The 24443-nt window shown below is 27.9% G+C and overlaps 1 protein-coding gene across 1 annotated transcript in view; it reads left to right on the top strand.

Moving 5' to 3' along the window:
* The window catches only part of LOC111624967 (syndecan-like), a 62376-nt gene extending 40490 nt beyond the window's left edge, over positions 1 to 21886 (top strand). The window contains exons 3-6 of the mRNA XM_023367964.1: positions 9324 to 9459; positions 13075 to 13187; positions 15417 to 15624; positions 19804 to 21886. Of these exons, the coding sequence (XP_023223732.1) occupies positions 9324 to 9459; positions 13075 to 13187; positions 15417 to 15624; positions 19804 to 19973 (627 nt within the window). The 3' untranslated portion in view covers positions 19974 to 21886. The remainder of the gene's footprint in view (positions 1 to 9323; positions 9460 to 13074; positions 13188 to 15416; positions 15625 to 19803) is intronic.
* The last annotated feature ends 2557 nt before the right edge of the window (positions 21887 to 24443 follow it).

The raw sequence follows: 24443 nt of genomic DNA, 5'->3' as shown, positions 1-24443 counted from the left end.
ATTGAAGTGAGTAGTAAAACGCGCCAGCAGCTTCGGCAGACAGAAGCGCCCCCCTTTAATAATAATAATAATAGGTTAGTGGCATTACATAATTCTATTAATAATATCATATCATACGTTTTTGAGAGGAATAACATTTTGGTGTGTCGTGTTGAGTCATGGGTGTGCCACAAGTAGAAAAAGGTTGCCAGAACACTACTCTAAAGGCAACACTGTCAATTTCAATTATTCTGTGTCTTTTCACGATAATATATTCTTACAAACTTTATGATTTACTTTTAGTGCTAGTCTGAATGATGATTTTATAAATTCATAGCTATGAAAAAAATTTATGAAATTTTTTAAATATTTAACTTTAATAGATTAAAGTTTAATCAACTCCAAAGACACTTAAATCCATTTACAAAACAGTTTTTTTTAACTGAACTAATGTTTTCGACCTTGTTGTTTAAAGGCTCTCCACAGGTTCTTAAGATCGAACAGAAAAATGGGACAAAAACAAATTTATCACATGCTGAATATACAAATGGTAAATATTTAACATAAGAATAATACAAATACATAAAAATACTTAACATAAAAAGAAAATACTTAAACAAACTAAAAATAACAAATATAATATGTAAAAATAAATAGAAATAAAAATTAAGATGCTAAATGATCAAAAATATAACATAGGATCTCTAAAAAAATAACAACAATGAAACAAAATCCAACACAGGTATACTAGATAGCTTTGAAAAAATGCTCTCCACTCATGCAATATTGGTGCCTTATCCCTTTTGTCAATTGCATTCCCCCCAACAATCTCCACTGCCTCTGATCCTAGTACTTAGAGATCTATAAGTGGCACAATGTATTCATAGGACGATCCACCCAGTTGTCATGCAAAGGAATTAAACATCTGGAAGAGATGTTTCATCTCTGTTCTGACAATAATGCCTTGAAAGCAATCATTAACTATCAATGATGAATGAAAAAACAAAATAAAGAGGATAAAACTGCTGAACCACCAGGCTTATAGTTTGGATCTGACCAATGGGCTAGTTGCATGAATTTTTTCAGGATTTTTCTTCACTTGTCTAACATCTAAACATGGCCAGTTTCCTAGAAAACCCTCCTGGAAAAGCACATCCTTGACAAATTGCCCAATTGTTGCATTGCCATATTTCATCAGTCTAATCTGAAAAAATTAAAGTAAACTCATATAGAAATTGAGAAGAACCACAAAAGCCACTTATGTTTGTGGCTAATCCAGTCACAAAGATTCCATCCCAATAAATCTCTATCATAGTTGCTAGTCATAATATTTTCCAAAATAATAACTTATTTTTTGTGTTCAGTATTTTGTTTTATATATGTGTGGATAATTTACCTAGGCATAACTATCAAAATTTAATTCAAACTAATAATTAACAAAATCAAAACTAAAGATGACATTACCTTTTTGTTTTATTTTTTACACTCTGTGATGTAGAAATCCATTTATTGGTTACCTTGTAAATGATTGCAAATGTTTATAGTCATCCCAATTATGTAAATTAAGTGTAAAAATAAATACAATCTATCATTTTTACTTTATGACTAATTTCCTTTGTTCATTAGTAATAATAAAATAAACTTGAAAAAAATTAAGCAGAAAGTAATTTTATTACTGATATTAAAATTATTTTCTGTGTAATTTTGTTTAAAATTTGTAAATTTTTAAACAGGATTTTTTCAAAAGTTTTGTTTGTTTTAATATTTTAATTTTGTAATGCATTTTTAATCATTTTTAGAATTTTATTGCAAGTCAATGATTTTAATATTTGTTCAAATCAATAATGCTGTTTTAACTCATGATTGGAATTTAAAATTGGTATATAACCTGCACCCCTTTCAAATTATCTTTCAAACACCCATAAGTTATCCACATGAAATTATGATGTACTGTATATTTTATTTATCCATAAACAATAATCTCATATTGACTGTAGTATATATCCAAATAAGTCAGATGTTATTTTACATATCTATTCTTTTAATTTTTTATTTAAATACCATATTGAGTACTACATTTGATCTGGAAAAATATTACAAAATAAACATGAATAGACAACACTGCTACTGACCAAATATAATCCAATATGGCATAATTACAGTGGGTGATCAGTTAACAAACAGTTCAGACAACGAGCACGTGTTCAGATAATGAACACCTCACAGAACAAACAAAAGAAGCAGTGCTGCATTTAAGATTTGTAGAACTTTATTTCACTGGAATTTATGAATGGTTTATGGAATGAGACTATCACAGTTGTATGCATAACCTTTTTTTGCACTAGTTGATTTCTGTTTTCTGAACTTTTGTAAGTACTTTTCTGAACTTTTTATTTAAAAAACTAATATTATTATGTGGCTTAAAAAGAGTAGTGTGTCAAGAACTGTGTTTACTGTAGAAACTAAGCAAGAGATAATAGCCAAGGTAGAGAGTGGGCAGATGATGTCTGATGTTGCTAGGCAATATGGCTTCAACAGATGTACAGTAAATACAATCTTAGCTAATTTATAATCTTAGACTCAAGATTCAAGTAGATAAAAAGAGTAACGAAAATCACATCTGAGAAACAAAGATGTATCACTCATGAAAAAATGAAGAGATTAAGTTTGTTATTAAATATAAATAAACATGGTAAGAAATTGTATAATTTTTTATTTACTTTTGGGGTCCCCAGAACAAATTTATCAAATTCCCATAAAAATCCATGATAAATCAATAATTGGTTAACAAACAAGTNCTAGTTGATTTCTGTTTTCTGAACTTTTGTAAGTACTTTTCTGAACTTTTTATTTAAAAAACTAATATTATTATGTGGCTTAAAAAGAGTAGTGTGTCAAGAACTGTGTTTACTGTAGAAACTAAGCAAGAGATAATAGCCAAGGTAGAGAGTGGCTTCAACAGATGTACAGTAGATACAATCTTAGCTAATCTATAATCTTAGACTCAAGATTCAAGTAGATAAAAAGAGTAACGAAAATCACATCTGAGAAACAAAGATGTGTCACTCATGAAAAAATGAAGAGATTAAGTTTGTTATTAAATATAAATAAACATGGTAAGAAATTGTATATTTTTTTATTTACTTTTTGGGGTCTACAGAACAAATTTATCAAATTCCCATAAAAATCCATGATAAATCAATAATCAGTTAACAAATGAGTCAGGTAGTGAACATTGTCTTTGAACGGATTATGCTTGTTAACCAATCACCCACTCTGTATATATTTTCAGGTTTAATTTTATAATCATAAATATATTTAAATTGGACTTATAATTAAAATTGAGAATCTGTCTAAAAGTGAGAAAGAAAAATAAGAAGCATAAAGCATGAGTAATGTAACTACAAAAGATGAAATATTAGAATAAATAGTCTATCAGCTTTGGACAGATCTCACAACAGTCAACAGGTATAAATACAAGTCAGATGACAGCTCTACCTAATCAGAAAATAAACATTTGTGACCTCATATATAAAAGAAAATAATTTATAACAATATGCTTGTTGCCTATAATTCTTCTGAATCAGCGCTGTCCAACTGGCGGCCCGCGGGCCATATACAGCCCGCCAAATAATTTTTACGGCCCGCGAGTACATTTTAATATGAATAAATATATGTTACTAAATTATTATTATTAATATTAAAATTATTTTACTACCGTGTTTACCCGAAAATAAGACAGTGTCTTATATTAATTTTTGTTCTGAAAAATGCGCTAGGTCTTATTTTTTCCAGGAAGAAGAATTCACATTTATTATTGAACAAAATTCCCAAGTCGAACTTAGACGAGAGTGACGTATATCCGGTGTGTCAAACTGTCGCCTTTTTATAGCGTCAACATCGGACTCGCTGACCAATTAGTGCTTACAGACCGTAACACTATGCAAATGTCATGTGGCGTGTTCCCGGCCGACCAATTAGCCATCACCAACCTTCTTGGCCCCCGAAATGATTGGTGAAGAAAATATGGCCCGCGGGCTATGATAAGTTGGACAGCGCTGTTCTGAATCATTCTTTAGTTAAACTTTACCGTCAAAAAATCTTTATAAATTAACACAATTCTTTTTTATAATTTGATTAAAACAATAATGTTGCATCTGATTCATAAGAAATATTAGCATAAACAGTCCACCAATTTCAGACAAATTTCCCATACATATATTTATAGTACAAAGATTATTTGGAAATGTTGTCTTTAATTGAATAATAGTAAAACTTTCTTTTAACAATTCTTAATGAATACTTTCTGTTAATAACATGATTATTCAGGATGCTTGTAACTAATATTTAAAATTATTCATCTTATTTAATAATTTTACTTTTAATTTTAAAGTTGATCTTATGTTTAGTTTATTCATTTATTAACATAAGCTAAGTGTTAGCAACATTATTTTTCTATTTTTATTGTTTGTTAAGAATCTGCTTTTCTATGATTACAGAAAAACATATTGGCATTATTCAATAATAATATCATTAATGAAGAAACAGTTCAATTTATTCAGAAATCAAAAAATTGGTTTTAATTTTAGACGTTTCTAGGAACATTTCTAGTTTAAAAAGTGAAATAATTAAAAATAAATTATATTAGTAATTTGAACTATAAATTAATAGCAAAAGAATTTGCATATACACTGGACGACAAAAAAAATAACGCACCATGAAGGACTTATTGGATTTGAATAAAAGTTGGTATATGACATCGTCATTGCTAGACAGATATATGATTGCAACCATAAAACAAAAACATACTTTATTGTGCAGTAATATGCAATACAGTGCAGGTACTAATATCCTGTTGGGCCGCCTCTAGCGCGGATACAAGCTGTGATACGCCTCGGCATGGAGGCATAAAGGTCGCGAATAATGTTCTGAGGCATATCTGTCCATGCATGATGCAATTGGGACTCAAGATGAGTCAGATCCTGTGGCTGTCGCAGCTGGCGACCCAAGTGGTCCCACACATGTTCGATTAACGATAAATCTGGAGATCATGCAGGCCAAGGAAGTGTGGAAACGTTATGTAGGCATGCTTGGGAGACCGCTGCAGTATGTGGCCGGGCATTATCCTGCTGGAATATGCCTGTCGGAAGCCCTGCCATGAGGGCAACACATGTGGCTGGAGGATGTATTGCACATATCGTTTGGCTGTGAGGGTAGTACGCATGACAACTAGAGGTGTCCTACTGTCGTATGTTATGGCTCTTCACACCATAACACTGGGGGTTGGGCCCGTGTGCTGCTCCACGGTATAGGCCGGATTGACACCTTGACCAGCGGGCTGCCATACTCTCACACGGCCATCGTGAGCCCCCAAACAAAAGCAGGATTCGTCGCTGAACACAATATGCTGCCAGTCGGTAGCGGTCCACGATTGTCATGCACGACACCACTGCAGACGGAGGCGTCGGTGGGTGGCTGTTAACGGTAGAACACATACTGGGCGTCGGGAGATCAATTCGCCTTCTACTAAGCACCTGGAAATGGTGCGGCTGGATACACTGTTCCGTAATGCAGGTGCCATTACTGCATGAATGGTAGACGATGAAGCTGTAGGCGCTGTCCGTGCTTGACGTACAATGAGACAATCCTCCCTTCTGGTGGTCTGTCGATAGCGTCCGGAACTTGTTTGCCGTTCGTGTGTACCCCTACTTACCCACTGCTCATAACACATCCTAACAGTTCTATCAGAACGGTTCAGATGGCGGCCAATCCGGCAGTATGACCATCTTCCTCTCAATCCAACAATGCGACCTCTCTTAAACTCACTTAACTGAGTGTAAGGCTGTCGAATGCGTCGTAGAGGCATGTCTGTCACTCAATGAAGTCAAAACCATGAATAAAAGCGCAGAAAATATGCACAAGTTGTCACAGCGTGCACCTTTATACCAGGCAGCAGAAACATTTTTTCCCCTCTGGTGGCGATATAACACAAGAACCTACTCTCAAAAGCTAATCATTTACATATCTAGCTAAGATGATGCAACATATCAATTTTTATACAAATCCAACAAGTCCTTCATGGTGCGTTATTTTTTTGTCGTCCAGTGTATAACCACAGATTATTCTGCTCTATGTAATTCATTTTTTTTAGAATTTGATAACTATTGACAAAATTAATTCTACATCAAGTTTGAAAAACTAGTCTTAAATTGAAAAAGATTCAAGCCAATGCAGATTGATATTGCCTGTCTGTAATTTTCATCTTTAAAAACAAGAGTACAGATTTTTTTTTCTGACAGTGAGTTTACATGGATGCTTTTTATTTTACTCTACTTAAATGTAGAACAGCCAAAACAATGTTAAATTTTTTTCTTTTTTATTCCCTTTTTCTCTCATTCAAATTAGTTTCTCATTCAGACATAATTTGTATTATTTTCTACTATTACAAGTGGACAAACAAGCTGAATTCTGTTCTGTTTAGCATTATTAAGGATATATTAGAAGAAAGTTATACTTACTCAATCAATTTTTATGTTCACTGTTTGTTAAGGATCTCTCCTTATATTATTAATGCAATTCATCATCATATCATACAATAGCATTTATCATTCATTGAATAATTTCTGTTTTCCTTTAAATAACTTCGAAATTGAAGTTTATTTTTATCCTTGTGCAAATAATAAATAAATTGCTTTTTACTGAGTTTAGATTTTTTATTGAATATTTGAACAGTTGCTATTTCAATTTTTTAAATTTAAATTTCTACTATTAAATTTCTTATCCTATTAACTGGTACATTGTATTGAAACCAATATTTATTGTATGTTTTCTTTCTGTGAATTATACATTGATATAAAATAAAAGAAAACTTTGATAAAGAAAAATTTTAAGAACTAAAAGCAAATCTAAAGGTATTCTGTTAGTTCTTTAGTTTTAGTACTCCAACAATTTTTAAATTAAAATGAATATTTTTAGCTTTATTTATAAGCAATATTCAGGTTTCTTAGAATATAAGTAAAATGAAAGAATAAACTTTAAATTAAAAATGTGAATTTATAAGATTTTAAAAATATGTTTAAATTATTAATACCTTTATATAATTGAACCATTTTAATATATTTATCAAAACTTGTCAATATTTATCAAAAATAAATGTATTAATATATCGTATATTTTATAAATGTTATGTAAAATATCAATATACATGAATGTATTCCCAACATAGAAATATCTGCTAAGGTACAATGGCCCAACAATGAAATGATTGTATAAAATTTTTGTTTAAGTTCATCATTAGTTTTATTATCTTGATAAATTCTAATTTTAAATTTAAACTGGCTTTGATGTTATCTTAAATGTTACCTTAATGAGGTTTGATGTTTGAAAAGTTACCTTAATTATTCTACTAAGTTCTTTTGATATTCAATGAAAGTGACTTTAAAGTAATGTAGTTTCTCACTGCACCGGGTTGTATATACTTCAACTAAACAACGATCTACAATTAACCAGTAACCGGCGTGAAATTCTTTAAAAATCGACAAACGTTTTCAATTTCCCTCCTGGGATCTTCTTCAGGCATATTTTTGTACCTTCCTTTATAACTGGATTCTTTAATTCAAATGTTTTTAAAAATTATTTTTTTTTTTGGAAAATGGCACGTTTCAAAATTTTTAAAAACATTCGAATTAAAAAATCCAGTTATAAAGGAAGGTATAAAAATAAGCCTGAAGAAGATCCCAGGAGGGGAATCGAAAACGTTCACCGATTTTTAAAGAATTTCATGCCAGTTACTGGTTAATTGTAGATTGTTGTTTAGTTGACTTTAAAGTAATATTTGAGTCTTTTAAATTAATGATACAAATTAAAAATCAAAAGCATATGCAAATAAATTATTATGTATACAGGCGTACCTTGACTTACGTCGTTTCGAGTTACGTCGTTCCCGATTATACGTCGCTTGTTAAAAAAGTATATGGAAAAATAAAAATCAAGTTTAAGTCATTTTATTCGACTTTACGTCTGTCCGCCACAAATATTGAAGTCGTAATATCACTAGAAAAACGTTTAAAGCACATAAAATCATATTAAAATATATACAAGTATGTACTGTATTTACAGTACATGCATTCGTAAATTTAGATTACTTTTTTTGTACTATATTAAAAACTAAAATTTATTTGTTTGTAAGCTTAAAATAGATTTTTATTAACCATATATTATTAAAAATGCATTAATAAATAAAATACAGAACCGGGAATGGTAATTTACGGTTTAGCCTAGTGATAAGTAGATTCGGAGACAAGTAAATTCGACTTACATCGTTTTTCGACTTACGTCGTTTTGCTGGAACCAATTACCGACGTAAGGCGAGGTATACCTGTACTTTTGAGAATATATTAATAAATTATGTAGGCCTATAATATTCTTTAAAATTAAGGTCTATTTATAGTATCCTTTCAGACACAGAAATTTCTGTACAGACAACATACAGATTTTCAGCCTGTTTGTGAAACTGCCATGTTTTACCATTTATCTTATATTGAAGATTTATGTGTAAGTAGCATTGCTGTTGGATGATGACAAGAAAGTAAAGTGTTGTCATTGTTATATGGTTCATAAAATTTAAAGTAAAGAAAGATTTACAGAGAATACTCCAGAGAATAATTTCTTTTTTGGACTTCCCTTTTCTCATTGTTAGTATATCTTTTGACTTCTTGGTCATATAATAATCTATAATGTTTAACAGAATTAGCTTGTCAGAATTTGTTACTTTCTTTATTTTATAATACTATCATTCCTCAGATGACATTGCTCACTTCAAGACAAATGTTATCTGAATGTAATGCCATCCAGCTATTTCTGTTCATGGTTTTCCAACAGGTTCAGACATATATTGTTTCAGACAAAGCATTCTACAAGGAATGTCTGAAGCTCCATCTCTGAATTAATATATGTCTGAATGGAATCATTACACTATGTATAAAAACTTACATTTAAAACTATTCAACAATCTTTGTCTGTTTGAAGTGGAATGCTATTATTACATGTCTAAATGGATAGAATAAATAGACCTTTACTATTGTTTCATTTTATGATATTTATGAATTAAAATTTTTTTCATATTAAATTTGGTATCATTTTTAATATGAAAAAAATTCATATAATTAGCTATTTATTTAGTTCCTAACATATTTAGTTTCAGAAATAAAAAGTGACCTTAATTATTTTACAAAGTTCTTTGCATTTCAGAAATAAAAATTATCAGTAGTTTATAAGTATGCAGAAATTTATTTATAATTTAGATTATAAGCAAGCAAAAATTAAAATAAATGAATATTTTTAAGGGGGATCAAATTGAAGGAAGTGCGATAGATGATGAATTTGCTGATTTGGATCATTCAAATGGGCGAGGAGTTGATGATGAAGATACTCCAGGATCTGGATTTGGACCTGAAGATAGTGAATCTGGATCAGGAGGAGGTATAATAAAAATTTTAATCAAAATTAATGTATTTTCTGAAAAATCTACAAATGTTTATTTTTCCTCAATTAATTGATGAAAATGTTAACTGCATATAAAATTTTCATAAAAGCTTTAAATTAAAAAAATTATTGACAGATGATGTAAGCACTTACATCATTTTTATTCTATTTACTAATAAATGTACTATAAAAATGTCTGGATTGTAGATATAAAGGTACCAGCCTGCCAATCTGATTTGACTTTGAGTCAGTATATAAATTTTTACTATTGAAATGTTTTCTATTTTTTATATGAGTTTGATTTAACAGTCTGGAAAAAAATCAATTCTCTTTTCATATAAGTTGTTTTGTTTAATACATTTCAATAAATTTACTTTTTTAAAATTTTTATTTGGTTTTAATTCTAAGAAAGATATTCATGCTTTGTCTTCTAGAGTAATTTTCTAATTACTCTCTTATTTAAAAAAGATTCTTAGAATATACGCTTAAGGCTGTTGCACATGCTCAAGTAAATTTTAAGATTTGGCTGTTTTCTTACAACTTATTTGAACATGTGTTGTGACAATCAATCTTTCATTCTGACTTTATCCTGCAATTGAGGCAGTCAGAAAAAATTTAATTTAAAGTCTGATGATTGTATTACTTCAGATTTCTTCCAGGACAAAAAGTTTTTATATGCTATTTGGTGTTGAAACCTAGCTATATTTTGGTGTTTAATTTAATTTTTATTTAATGAAATTTAAAGAATTTTACACTCACAACAGCCGTAAATGATTGGGCTAAATTTGGATATAATGATTATAAATCAGAACTGAATTTGGCACTAGAGTGAGATATTAGGTGTCATCTCATATTAAAATTAATAATTATAATATTTAATTAATTAATTTAGATCTAAATTAATTAATTAAATATTATAATTATTAATTTTAATAATACTGGCATTCTTATTGGGACACAAGGGCGTATTTTGACAATGCAATCAAATACACCATAAACTGTATACAATTTTGTAAACATGCTGCAAACAGATTCTTGAAAAGATTTGATGCCCTCAGTATTGTCTAAACCTTATCATCAACGGTGATGTCACTGGTAAGACGATACCTATGTAAACATTGACACCGTTTAAATTTCTACCAACCGTCGTTCTGTCAGACACAGTGTACCTGAAGAAGGCCTATTAAGAACGCCAAAAACGTTCATAAGAATATCCAAAAAAATATAATATAATAAGTGTTGTTAACTCTAAAGTTGAAAACTGCTAAGCTCTTCAAAAACTGCATTTTGGACAGGAAAACTATTATGTTTTAGTGATTTTAAGTGTAAAATCTATCTGTTTAAAACTTATAAATCCCATATTTTGATATAAATTTAAAAAATTATTAATAATTAAAAAATATCAATTGCCCTGATAATATTTTTCTGAGCTTTAAAGCTGTGAACTTTGTAGTTTATTAAATGGAATATTTAAGAAAATCACTTATGGCTGCTGCTATTTTCGTTGTGAATTTGTCTCTTTAATCCGATTTTCAGTTCGGTAGACTATCATATACAGCATTCAGGTTATGAACTTCCTTTATTGATTTGTCATATGCATTTCGGACTCAATTGTAATTTAAGTCCCTCTTCAGTACAAACTCAGATTCTGTTTTCTAAAAACCTTGGTGTATAATTGGTAACATTGTAAAAGAATAAAAATACAGCCATTTAAAAAACACTTCAACTACATATTCACATTAATACGTTGCACACTTTACAAATGTTCATAAAAACCTTTACAATTACAACTTTTTTCAAGAAAAATTCGTATGCACTTTATTGAAATGTTGCAGCAATAATGAACGTTTTTTCAGGTTAATTACTATTAACACACTTAAGAGGATACATTCAGGAAATATATTGTAAAAGTGATATATATAGGAAATATATTGTAAAAGTGTGAATGTATCCTCTTAAGTGTGTTAATAGTAATTAACCTGAAAAAAACGTTCATTATTGCTGCAACATTTCAATAAAGTGCATACGAATTTTTCTTGAAAAAAGTTGTAATTGTAAAGGTTTTTATGAACATTTGTAAAGTGTGCAACGTATTAATGTGAATATGTAGTTGAAGTGTTTTTTAAATGGCTGTATTTTTATTCTTTTACAACGTTACCAATTATACACCGAGGTTTTTAGAAAACAGAATCTGAGTTTGTACTGAAGAGGGACTTAAATTACAATTGAGTCCGAAATGCATATGACAAATCAATAAAGGAAGTTCATAACCTGAATGCTGTATATGATAGTCTACCAAACTGAAAATCGGATTAAAGAGACAAATTCACAATGGAATATTTAAATCTACCATGCACACTAATACCTTGACATTAACCAATTTGTGCTAAATGGTGCTAGGCAGAGTGACATTAATTGGACGAAAACTCATCATTTACTTGTAGGGGTTGACCAGGGATAAACATTTTTACAATAATAACCAGCATGTGACATTAAATGGGTTGACTGAATATTAAGTAAACAGTATATTGTATATAACATTTATTTTGTACCTGTTCAATTCATTCTCAGTTTATTATATTACTCTATATGTTTATATTAAAGATAATTTTTTTTTTAATTCTCACTCTCCTAAAATATCCCGTACACAGGCCTGCTTATAATTAATCTTGATGTGAATTATTTTTTAATTTTGATGAAAATTGGTTGTGCTTCAAAAATTTTATTTTTTAAAGGACTAAGTGTAAAAGAATAATTCAGGATTATTTAAGTTTTTACAGAGAAATTTATAAAGAAAAATGCATACACAAGTACAATACAACAGTGGTTCTGACAGGACAACTGTTGTTTACAAGCATGTATCAGGTGGTCTGCAGACTGACATTCAATATTTCAAGGTGTAGTTTCATGCTGTTTAGAGAAAGTAACATTTTCATGCAACACTTATCTTTAACTTTAGGTTACAAAGTATTTTTACGTACAATCTATCATTATTTGAGGCAATTTTTACAGAACAGGGACTTAGGTTGTCAACAGTTCATCTGACTTGGTTTAAGTGGTCCGTGGATTGATAACTTTGAGAACCAACGAAATAGAATCTTCTTATTGTAATTATAGATAGATATATCAGCCAAATTTTATAAGCCATACAAAATTGCTAGAATGGAAATAAAATGTGTTTATAACACATATGATATGATATAACCTTGTATCTCCTAAGTGGCCATTGAAATCATGACATTTACAGTCTGTAGTTGAAAACTGTGCATTTGAATCATTGTGTTAGGATTAGTTTTTGTTAGAATAAAAAATCATTCAAAATGAGTGTTTGAATAAAATTTACTAAAGTTTTAAATGCTTCTTTAAACAGAGCCATTGTAACAAATTGAAACATGTAATCAGTTCAAAGTAATATTTGATTCTAAATTGATACTTACTAAAAACTTGAAAAGAAGTAAAACTTGTTTTCAGGTTTTTTTTCTTTCTTTCTTTTTTTCTTTTTTAAGAAATTAAAATTATTTTGCTTAAAGAATTTTTATCGTTTTTGCATTTATAGCTGTTATATTTGCATTTAATATAATTTTTATAATTCTACAATTATTTTTCCAATAGATATATTTGTTTCTCCCAATGATCGAAAACCATCACTACCAGAGGGTCAACCAGTTACTTCCACAACTACCATGATGCCCACCACGCAGAAAACTGATGGAAAAGATCTTCAGGTATCAATATTATAATATATAGCTTCTATTTACATTTACTGCTGAAAATATAATGTTTTAAATTTACTTTTTGCATAATATTTGAGTTTATTAGTTAATAAACTCAAACGAAACTGTCACACATAAGTATGAAAAATTATATTATAAAATATAATATGCATCAGGTAATTAAAAGGTGATTTTATAATTTTAAAATTTGTAACAGACTAAGGAAAAGCTTATCCAAAAGATGCTATATTTAAGTTTGCCCTGATGCTGAATGTTCTAGCCAAATATATAGGTACAAGGATCACCTAGTTTGTGCCTAACAAGTGCAAGGATTGTTTCTTTCTTTCCAGCTTTGCCTCAATTCTATTGTAATATGTCGAAATCTCACAACATCCTAGTTTATATTATTATATTTTTTTCATATTAAAATTTCATTCTGCAGTATAATCTGTTACAGATTAGAGCAGATTTAATAGCACAATCTATTTTGACATTTAATTCATATTTTTCACCTTTATAAGGTGCATGCATTGTTGTATTGGATGTATCACATTTTTACTTCAGTTTTTTGTGGAAAAAATGTTCCTTACAATATAAGATGCATTCAGTTTACAGGACATCTCAGTTTTCAGAACCACTTTTCTGAACAAAATTTATCTTAATAAAACAAAAAATGTGGTAATTAGGAATATTTTTTGTGTAATCAGAATTGTTAAACAAACATAATATATTGATATGAAAATTTGTGACAAAGTTGGTACTATATTAAATATCCAAAAATAAACTGCTAAGTTAAGGTAAATATTTGTTAAGTACAGATAATCCCTGTATAACACGGGAGTTACATTTCAAAAAATTGCCGTGTTATGCAAATCCGTGCTATACAAAACAAAGAACTAGTGCGAAAAGGGGGTTAGGTTCCAAAAATGAAAAAATATGTTGCTAAATCCTTATTTAAATCGGATTTATTATTCATTTTTTCATAGGTAAAATACTTATTTATTATTTAAGTAAATATTTTACCAGAGGATTATTCATTTTATATGATGATCTCAGCATGAGCATCATCAGCTGGTAACAGTTTGTGGGTGCGTTCATTAATAGTGGTCGCTCTGCAATGGGAGTGCGCTGCTGTTTGTAGGCATTTAGGAACAATGGTGAAAGAAAGATGGCGGCACCCACACTATTGATAGTATCGTGTGGAGGAATCTATAATTCTAAAATGTACTTTTAGAGGCAAAAGAAGGGTCCCAATTGTAAAATTTAAAACATTTTTAAACCAATTGCAAATTTTAACCATTAAATGGATTATTTGTTGGAAGAGCATTCAAAGTAGCCACTAAAACAATTAGAATGCTCACGCAGAGTTACGTGGAGGTATAAAAGAACGCACCCTTTATTACATTTTATGTTGTACGAGGGTTTTACCCAATTCCCGAACTGTGTTAGAGTGAACCCATGCTATAGAAGTGCCGTGTTATATGGGGGTTACCTGTATATAAATTAAAGTTATATTTGAAAATAAACATTTTTGGACTAATTTAGTCCATCTTCAGCTTTTTCAGTATAATTTGGATACAATTCAAAAAATAGAATACAAAATTAACAGTTGACATTAGAATAATTTTTATGTCCAGTAACTTTCTTTTCTAATAAATATTTTGGCTATTTAACTTAGCAGTTTATTTTTGGATATCATATTGTTAAGTACAGTATTAAAATTAAAAATTAAAATAATGCTTATATTTCTAAAGTAAGTTTTTATTTTTTCATATTTTAGGTATGAGTTTTTCATTAGGCTGGAAAAAAATTTTTTAATTGAATTTATTGGCAGAAAAAAATAATAAAAATTTACTTCATTTTTATTTTAAATACAAATGAATAAAATATATTCAGTTTATAATTTCTGATTTAAATTTATAGATAATGTTATCATTGTTTGATTTTATTATATAAAAAAAAATTAATTTACATACAAATATATATACAATTTAATTTTTCAAATAAATCTTGTTTATCATTGGATATGAATATAGTTTAATAACTAACTCCATTATTTTCAAAAATGAATAAGTTGGTCAAATGATATTAAATTTTTTTCTGTTTAGAATATGACATTAAAATTTTGTTTAATCAATATCCCATCTCAATTTGAAATTCACATTAAGTAATTTTTTCATGTGAAGTAGCAGCATTTAGATTTTTTTTTAATATTATAAACACTCAGATTTTATTTTATAGCCACCAATAAAGGTCCCTCCTCCAGATGATGAAAATAGAGTACCAGATACACAGGATCCAGTTTTTCCTGAAACTTCTACAAAATTTAATGTGGGCAGCTCTCCTTCACCAAATGACAATAATGAGAGAGAGAATGATATTTTTAACATGGGTCATAAACAGTATAGTAGATCATCATCTTTCTTTGCACAGCCTGGAATATTGGCAGGTAGGTATTAATAAAAGAATTAATATATTTTATATTGAAAATTTTTAATAAAATTATAAATGAAAACAGTACATAAAATTTATAGTTTCTGCATAATAAGTTTATTATTAAAACAGCAATGAAATCAATTAGATTCTTCTAAGTTATTCCTGTTAATTCATTATTAAGCTTAGAATATTGACTTTGGTTATATATATATATATATTTACTTTTTTATTGTAATATATTAAAAAATATTACATATATTAAAAACTTACTATTCATATAAATGCAATTTTGAAATTAACCAGATGAAAGATAAGTGAATCAATCTGCAATGTAGTTGCACATTGATTGTTCACTTATTCACTTATATCCCAAGTATCTAGTTTCTGTTCACTTGGAATAAGTAACATTTCTTTGTTTGAATTAATGCTGTAAATATGAAAAAGAACTTGTAAGTTAGTTTTTTTTTATTTCACTTAAAAAGCAATACTATTGTTTTGTAATAATTGACTGATGATTAACATTTCTTTATTATTATTTATAAACTTTTAAAAATTTCTTCATTATTAAAGTTTAAAATTAAATATAAAAAAATTGAATAAAGTCTTAGCTGGAAAATAGTTGAATAAAATATTGAGATTATTTATAAAGTTAGAAGTGCTAAAAGATTGTCATCTTCCTTTTAATTATCATATTGAATGAGAATATACCAGTCGTGTTTGATTAATTTTGTAATTAATTGTTTCAAAGTAGATTTAAAAGAAACTATAGAACAAAAAAGAAAAATAATTTGTTTCTATAGAAAAATTATAATGTATTTTTAAAATAATTCATATTTTGACTTGGAAGAGGGCAGTGGAAGTATACATATTTTTTCCTTGAACATACTTCCTATGCAAAATCCTTTGAGTATTTGCAGAAGGTAAAGTTGAATAAATTTTAAATTTTAATGTAGTTCACACTTTCAATGTGATTTTACAATTAAATATACATTTATTTAGTGTTTATGATCTGACAAGAATTAAGAACCCAAAACCCATTTTCACTACTGGTGTGAAAATTCACACTAGTAGTGAAAATGTGAGGTTAGGATGCTTATTATCTATTAGAAGGCTAGGCATCTATTAGAAGCATCAGAGTTATCTATTAGAAGGCATCAGAATAAAACAATTTGATTTGGTTTTCATATCCATTTTAAAATTTCATTCCATTCCATTGTATTAATATAAAAAACTTTTTAATGTTTAATATTACTTTTACACCTAGCTATTTACATCCCAATGCAAACATGCAAAATTGACATCTGACAGCCAAAGATTGTTTTGTATTTTAAATTACTACATTCCATCATATGTTCTATTCTGTATACTTTTCCATATAAGTTCTTTAACTTAAGCATGATTGCTAAAAGCAATCTGAAAATGTTTGTTTTCTCCACTGTTGTATTTCATGAGCTGGCATTTTGGACTTGAGAACTGAAAAGAAAATACATTTCTTGTCTTTCTATTCTCTTCTTTTAAGTGTTGATACTTTAAAATAACAAAAAGAAATATTTGTGCTATTTACTATGATGTCAGTTTAAAATACAGTGATCTTAACTACATTCAAAACTGATATCTAGTTGATTTATATATATATGTATGTATATGTGTGTGTGTGTGTGTTTAATTTGAGAGAAGAAAATGAAACTAAAAAGCAAAATTAGGAAAGATTGTAAAATGTATTTTTAATATTTTAGGTACATTTAAGATTAATATTTATACAAATGTAATTTTTTTATTTGGATAATTTTTATTAACAATTATCCTTACATTTTCAAATGTAAGGATAATTAACTGTTTTGATCAATATGCATTGTTTTATCAGTTCCTATAATTAAAGAATTGTGATATACAAAGAATAGAAAAGTAGCACTTCTAGAATATAATAAGAAAGTATCCTCCACTTTTTTTGAACAAAAAGGGAAGAGAAAAGTATCTAACAAATAATATATGAAGTATTGAGCAAGTTATTTTAATATGAACTTCTCTCTTTCCATTTCCATGAAATATGAAGCATACTTATTGATTTTTCTTCTCTTTCAAAAATCTTAGAGTAAGCATGTATGGGGGACAATTTTTTTTATATATTTTTGTTTTTTAAATTTTTCATAAAAACATATTTACTAATTTATAATTTTAATACATCTTTAATCCAATAATGAAATAATAGCAATGTGTATGTGTTATGTGAGTTTTCACAAGTAACATCAATACAGCAAGTATCCTTTTAGTAAAAAAAGAAACAAAAAAAAAATACTATAGTTTAAATGTTGTTAAAACTGGAATAAGAAATTTTTAAAATATCATTTATTATGAACCACACCAACAACAAAAAAGAATTGTTTTGTTTTTTTCTTTTAATATCCTATTTTCCTGAAGTAGAAATGTAAATTTTATATTTTTCAGTTATTTATATATAAAAACTGAGAAATTTTACTTTTTTATTTTTAAAATTCAAAAATAATATAGAAATTAAATTTATAAGACATAGGAAATGTGTTTTAAAAAATTTATGTAATTATACATTGTGAAAGAAAAGTTTCAACATAAAAAATGTAAAATAAAGAATAAAAATAAATTTAAAAACTTCTAAAAAATATGATGATAGTTTTTAAGTGTTATCAACAAGAATTATGAAATTAATAAATAAATATTTTAACCCTTTATAATTAAGTTTTTGCCTGCGATTTTTCTGTTGTGTAATTTCTAAATGAAATTATACAACAGAAAAATCACAGACGAAAAGAAACAGAAAACCATGTCCAAAAAAATCAACAATGCAATATTAAAATAAAATTTATTAAAATACTTTCATTTTCATTAGTAAAATGTAATAAAATTTTAAATTTGAACATTTTCTCATATTCAAACAAATTTGAAACTTATAATTTATAATATTATTTATAAATATACAAATATTTATAAATACACCAAAATATGTGTTTCCATTTATTAGTTTTTGTTGTTTAAATCTGTTATAATGGAAACCTTTTTATGCATACAAACTTAATTATAAAGCTAAATTAAACCTTCTTCTTAAATTCATAAAAGAGGTTATAATTTAAAAAAAACTTGTTAAGTATAATTCAAAATATATATTCAAATAACTTTGGAGTATTAAATGTGATATAAGTAATTTTTTTGTAAATAAGTTATTTTGTATTAATAATAAAGAACCAAGTTTTGATCAACTTACAAATGTTAAAGTTTAAAGATATAACAACAAATTAATGTTTTATACTTAAAAATAATTAATTAATGAAAATGCAAATATATAAATTTGATTTAAGATAAAAGAATTATTTATTTCAATTCATATCATATTTATGGATTACTGTAGTAAAATTTAATATATAATATATTTAATAAATTATGCTGAATAAAATTAATTTTGCTATAGATTATAGTAGATGATGATAAATAATAAAAGGGATGTAATATTCTAATTATACAAGATTAATTAAATCCAATCAATATTACATTATTTATTAGAAAATAATTTACAATGTAATTTTAAAATGTAGCAATAATTGTAGAAATATATTATTTTAATATAATTTAAAAGTGTAGGAATAAACTTAATTTTTCATTAAGTTTATTCCTACAACTTTTAACAATTGAGCCATTCACAGGCCAAATTTGATTAACTCCATTTGTAAATCCTTAACATAATTGTTATTATTTTATGTTTTTCACTTTAATTTTATATATCGTTACATTAAAGTTATGCTTTAATAAATATAACAATATATAAAATTAATTATGCTTTAATGTAACGGTATATAAAAATAATTCTACGATGTCTATTTAAATTTAAAGTTTAAAAGGAATTTTATAAACTAATTTATATTCACAATTTTTATACTTTTTGTTTTGTGGAGTTAATCAATTTGGCAAGTGAGCGGCTAAGTTTTCAATTAAGTTTATAAAAGATTTGAAAATACATTTTAAAAATATTTTATTATATTTTCAAATTCAAATTAAATATTAGAAATAGAGACAAAACTGATGTAGAAAATCTGTTCTTAAGGACATGAAATTTATCAGTTTTAAATAAGTCAAAATATTGTTTTTATTGAATCATTACTTATGTATTATTTTTTGCTTATATTAATGATATTTATTCATTGTAACAAATTTTTATTTTGCTTAGCTGTGATAGGAGGTGCTGTTGTTGGTTTGTTATGTGCTATTCTTCTAGTAATGTTCATCGTTTATCGAATGAGGAAAAAGGATGAAGGAAGTTATGCCTTGGATGAACCCAAAAGATCCCCAACAGTGAATTCCTACACACGTAACACCAACAAAGAGTTTTATGCATAAGTTTTATTATTTTATCATATCTGTCCTTTGTAGACATCATGCTGCCAAGACCTTATCAGCAGCAATTTGGAACAACAGTAGTGTCTTCTTTTTACAATGCTGGAACATGGTATTATTTTAAACTAGAAGTGTATTGCAGTTTAGTACAAGACTATAAGCCAGAGAAAAACCTAGAAAGGGTTGTGTGTCATTGTCAAATATTGTATTGACACTTTTTAAGGAGGTATCTGCTGTTGTTGTTATTTGATATATATACTTGGCCACCTTTTCACTTAATCATGCCTTCCTATAACTGTTGTGCTTCACCAAACTTTGATATTTAAAAAAATAAATAAAATGAAAAATCAAGTCATCTGATTTATGGCAAATATGTAGTTCTTTGTATAAATAAACTGTTTTAAAAATCACACATTCCACCTTCTTAAAATGCTGGTTTTCCCTCTTTCTTTCCAAAACTTGAAGTTAGTGTCATCTGTATAGGAATAAAAATGAATTAAGTAATTGTACAGATTTTTTTTATCACTATCATAACTTTGAACTGGTATTGCAGTACCAGAATATAATATTGTCAATATTGTCTTGTGCATGTTTAAATATGCTTCTGCCAAGATATAATGTGATGTATTGTGAACATAATTTCCAATTTATCTAATGTTTTAAGCACTTTTTATACTTTTATTCAGCTGAATCTGCTGATGATCACAAGAAGCTTTCAAATGATATATGTTGATTTTCTTGAGGAAAAAAATAATATTAATTTTGTGTTCTATGTTAGGATAATAATTCTTACCTCCAGAAAAAGAATTAAAAGGTGGATTGTCTCAGGTGTTAGTCTAGTTTTTGTACCTGTTGACATTAGATGTGTTGCTTGTGTAGTAGATCTGTTTTTCTGACGCATTTACCTATCATAATTTCATACATCGTTACTTAAAAGCTATCTTTTTTACTCTGTCAACATTAGCACAAAAATTTCTTGCTACAAATATAAAACTGCAAGATATTTTGTGGAATTTCAGAATTTTATATGTGCTACTTGAATTCCATTTGCATGCACAATTGCATAGGCCTTTAATTTCTATTGCATTACAACAAGTACACCCAAAAATTTGGGATGCAATATGAAAGATGAATGAATTTTTTCCACATTTTATCTTGTTTATACAATATAAAAAGTAATTTGTTTAATAAGTTTATAAAAAGCTATAGCAATGTATATAGTTGTCGATTTTAAATAAAAAAAAATTGTAATGGGTAATTGTGTTTATTATTATTATTATTTTTTTTTCTTTTAAGTTATTGATTTCATTTAATAGTGAAATATTCCATTTTATTGTTAATTTGTTTCATGCATTGACACAATGATAGTTCGCATTATGATCTGCCAAATGTATCATATATATATTATATGCATGCAATCTGTGCAGTCCAGTCCTGTAAACATACAAATTATTACTTCTGAGGCAGATCAATCTTTTTTTTCTGTTGTTCAAAACTTCAATGTTGTTGGAAAATTTGTAATTTCAGTACACACATAGAAAGATAAAGAATGACTTGCTAATTTGGTAATGATAATTTTCCAAAACAATTAACAATAAAAGTTGTAATATAGTGTAACAATTATAATTTTGAAATTGCTAGTATATCTGATGTTAAAATTATATTATTGTTGTAATTTTCTTTTTCTGAATGAAATAAAATAAAATAGCTAATGTATGTAAAAAATAATAATGTACTTACAAATCAATTATATAGATAAACTGCTAAAATTTGAAAAATGTAGCTTTTTTTCCCCCTGTATTACGTATCAGATGACAGAATGCAGTCATCTGTTTAGTATAGAGAAATTTTAAAAAGCATGTAAATTCTTTGAGAAAGTTGAAGAAAGTGGAAATAAAGAGCATTTTGAACACTTGTGTATGTAGTGTTTATGCATGGTTGCTAGCTAGACAATGTTAAAGAGGAAACAAATATATCTACTACAATTGAATAAATAACTGAAATTAAATTTTCAAATTCTGAGTAGTTTGAAAAGTTTATATGTATTTTTATTAATTTTAATTATTATTTCATTTAATAATATAAAAAATTAATTTATTTAAACATCATTAATATGTTGATCATCATAATACAAATTCCAAAACTCAGAAAAAGCTGTGAAAAGTAACTTTATATATACAGTATATATAATTATTTGATAATCTCCAGATGATCTATAACTCTATTATTTTAAATAAAATAAATTATAATAAGTTTTCATTATATATATTAAATGAAAGAAAAAGTTTTTTTCTCTGTTAAAGTCCAGAAAGATAATAGATGTCAGTAATATGAAAGCAAACATATATACTATTTTTTATTTTAATAGCAAAACGATCTTTAACATAGTTAAAATTTTATCATAATTATCTTCAAATTATACCTTTTGTAATTTTTACTTTTATTTCATCCCCAAATTATTTAATAAAAATAATTTGATTAAAGCAGCTTCATTTACCACAGTCCCCCAGAGGCAGAGTGGAGATGAAGATGGCCCTCATATAACTTTACAAATAAATGTTTGGTAGAGGACCCTACCACCAAACAACCTAGCTTTGAACTACCAAAAAAATATTGGACACAAATTAATAGATGCTGGACAGCTCAAGGAAGTTGTGCATTTCTATTACATAAATGGTCAATGTTACCCTACTCTGCTCAATCAGAGCTGTTGCAGACTACTGTTCATATTGACTAGGAGTGTCATATATATTCTGTAAGAGGGAGCTTGAAAGTCATTAACAAGATGACCCCTGAAATGATCCAGTGATTGAAATTGATTGATATCAAACGTTAGGTGTCCTCACCACACAAACCCAACAATGAAATGGACCAAGGGTTGTAGTTACATGAAGCTACATGAGCCAGAGTGCTAACTCATATGTATCTGTGTATCTTTGTGGTTGTAATGTCATACACTTAACTTATTGTTGTAAATTATTATTATTATCTTAATTGACTATTGTTTACATTTAATGTATAGATTGTAATTACTAAAATCACCACCAAACACATTTGGCTGCCAAGAGATATTTATTTACTAGATACTAAAATTTTCAGGAGGTAATGAGAATGGCTGAAGATAGGAACTCCCTCTCCTTGGTGATCGCCAACGTCCGGGGGACCGGGCATGGCACGTGAAGAAGAAGAAGAAAATTTTCAGACTAATGCATAGGCCATCCTGGGATGCCTTATTTTTGAAACGTCAGTTATAAACTGTTCTAGAATAAAATACGTTAAATACAAAATATTAGAACATAAAAATTTTAAATATAAATGTAACATCCGATAACTCATAAAAGTAACAAAAATTCTAACTTAAAACTAACATTAAATTCTAACATAAAAAGTGAAGAAAAAATAAAACTAGAATTGTAAATTTTAAATACAAAAATATATCTTCAGTGAATGTGGTAACTAGGAGTTTCTATCAACACGCTTTTACTTTCCTGGATGTTATAACAAGGAAAGTGTGGTGATCTGGCAAAAAATGGCCCTCCCCGTTTTTACATTTTTGGATTTAGGACATCTTGAAACGTCGAGTGCAAAAAAATTTGGGAGTTCTTTCTGATATATATTGTTATTAGTGTGCGTGTGGGGCACGATTTTGTTCACCCTGTTTGTAGCTCTGTGCTTTTTGTCGAAAATTTCTGAACTTTTGTAGCGAGGTTTGTGTATTAGGAGGATTGGTGCTATTAAATTTTGGTAGTTAAAGGTCGAGGGGGTAGGGAGATAATGGGGGTCGTGTGTATCTCCAGTAGGGTCAGACTTAATGACGATTTTGCTGGTTATTAGCATTTACAATTTTAATAAAATCCTACCCTCAAAATTAAGCTTTTTTGCCATTTTAAAATAGTTATATTTTATTTAAAAAACGTTTTATATATTTAACAGATGACACCACCAAAATTTTAAATATTAACCGAGAAAGTTGAGCAACTCGTTGCTGGATTGTTTTACAATGAACTTCCATACTGATAGTAAACTGTCTGCATCTCTTGCATTAACATATTTATCCTCCAACTGCTCTTATATATTTCAATTTTTTCAGCATTCAGCACCAATGTTGGGGAGTGTAAAGTCAACTATCTCAGTCACCCCATTTTACCTTAAAACCTTCAGCTTATGACACCATTATGCAATGGCTGTTTTTAACGTTATGTTGATACTCTAAGTATTGATATAATTCTCAAGTTTCTTTTGGTGACTCCAATATAATTATTGTGTATACGTAATTGCATGTTTTCGTATGGTATCTCGTACACCCGCTTTTTTATACAAGCGTCTAGCGACCGGGCGCGTTTCAACTTACTCTAATGGTGTCTTCCTCTATCGGACAGTTTAGGAACTATGATATGTTCAGAAAAGAGTTTAAATAAAGTAAAAAATAAGAACTAAGTGTCAGTTTTCAGTTTTATTGGAAGGAAAATTAAG

Source organism: Centruroides sculpturatus, unplaced genomic scaffold, assembly GCF_000671375.1.
Source record: "Centruroides sculpturatus isolate CEXI.00-Female unplaced genomic scaffold, Cexi_2.0 scaffold371, whole genome shotgun sequence".
Lineage (NCBI taxonomy): Eukaryota > Metazoa > Arthropoda > Arachnida > Scorpiones > Buthidae > Centruroides > Centruroides sculpturatus.
This window is presented reverse-complemented; position numbering and strand designations above follow the sequence as displayed.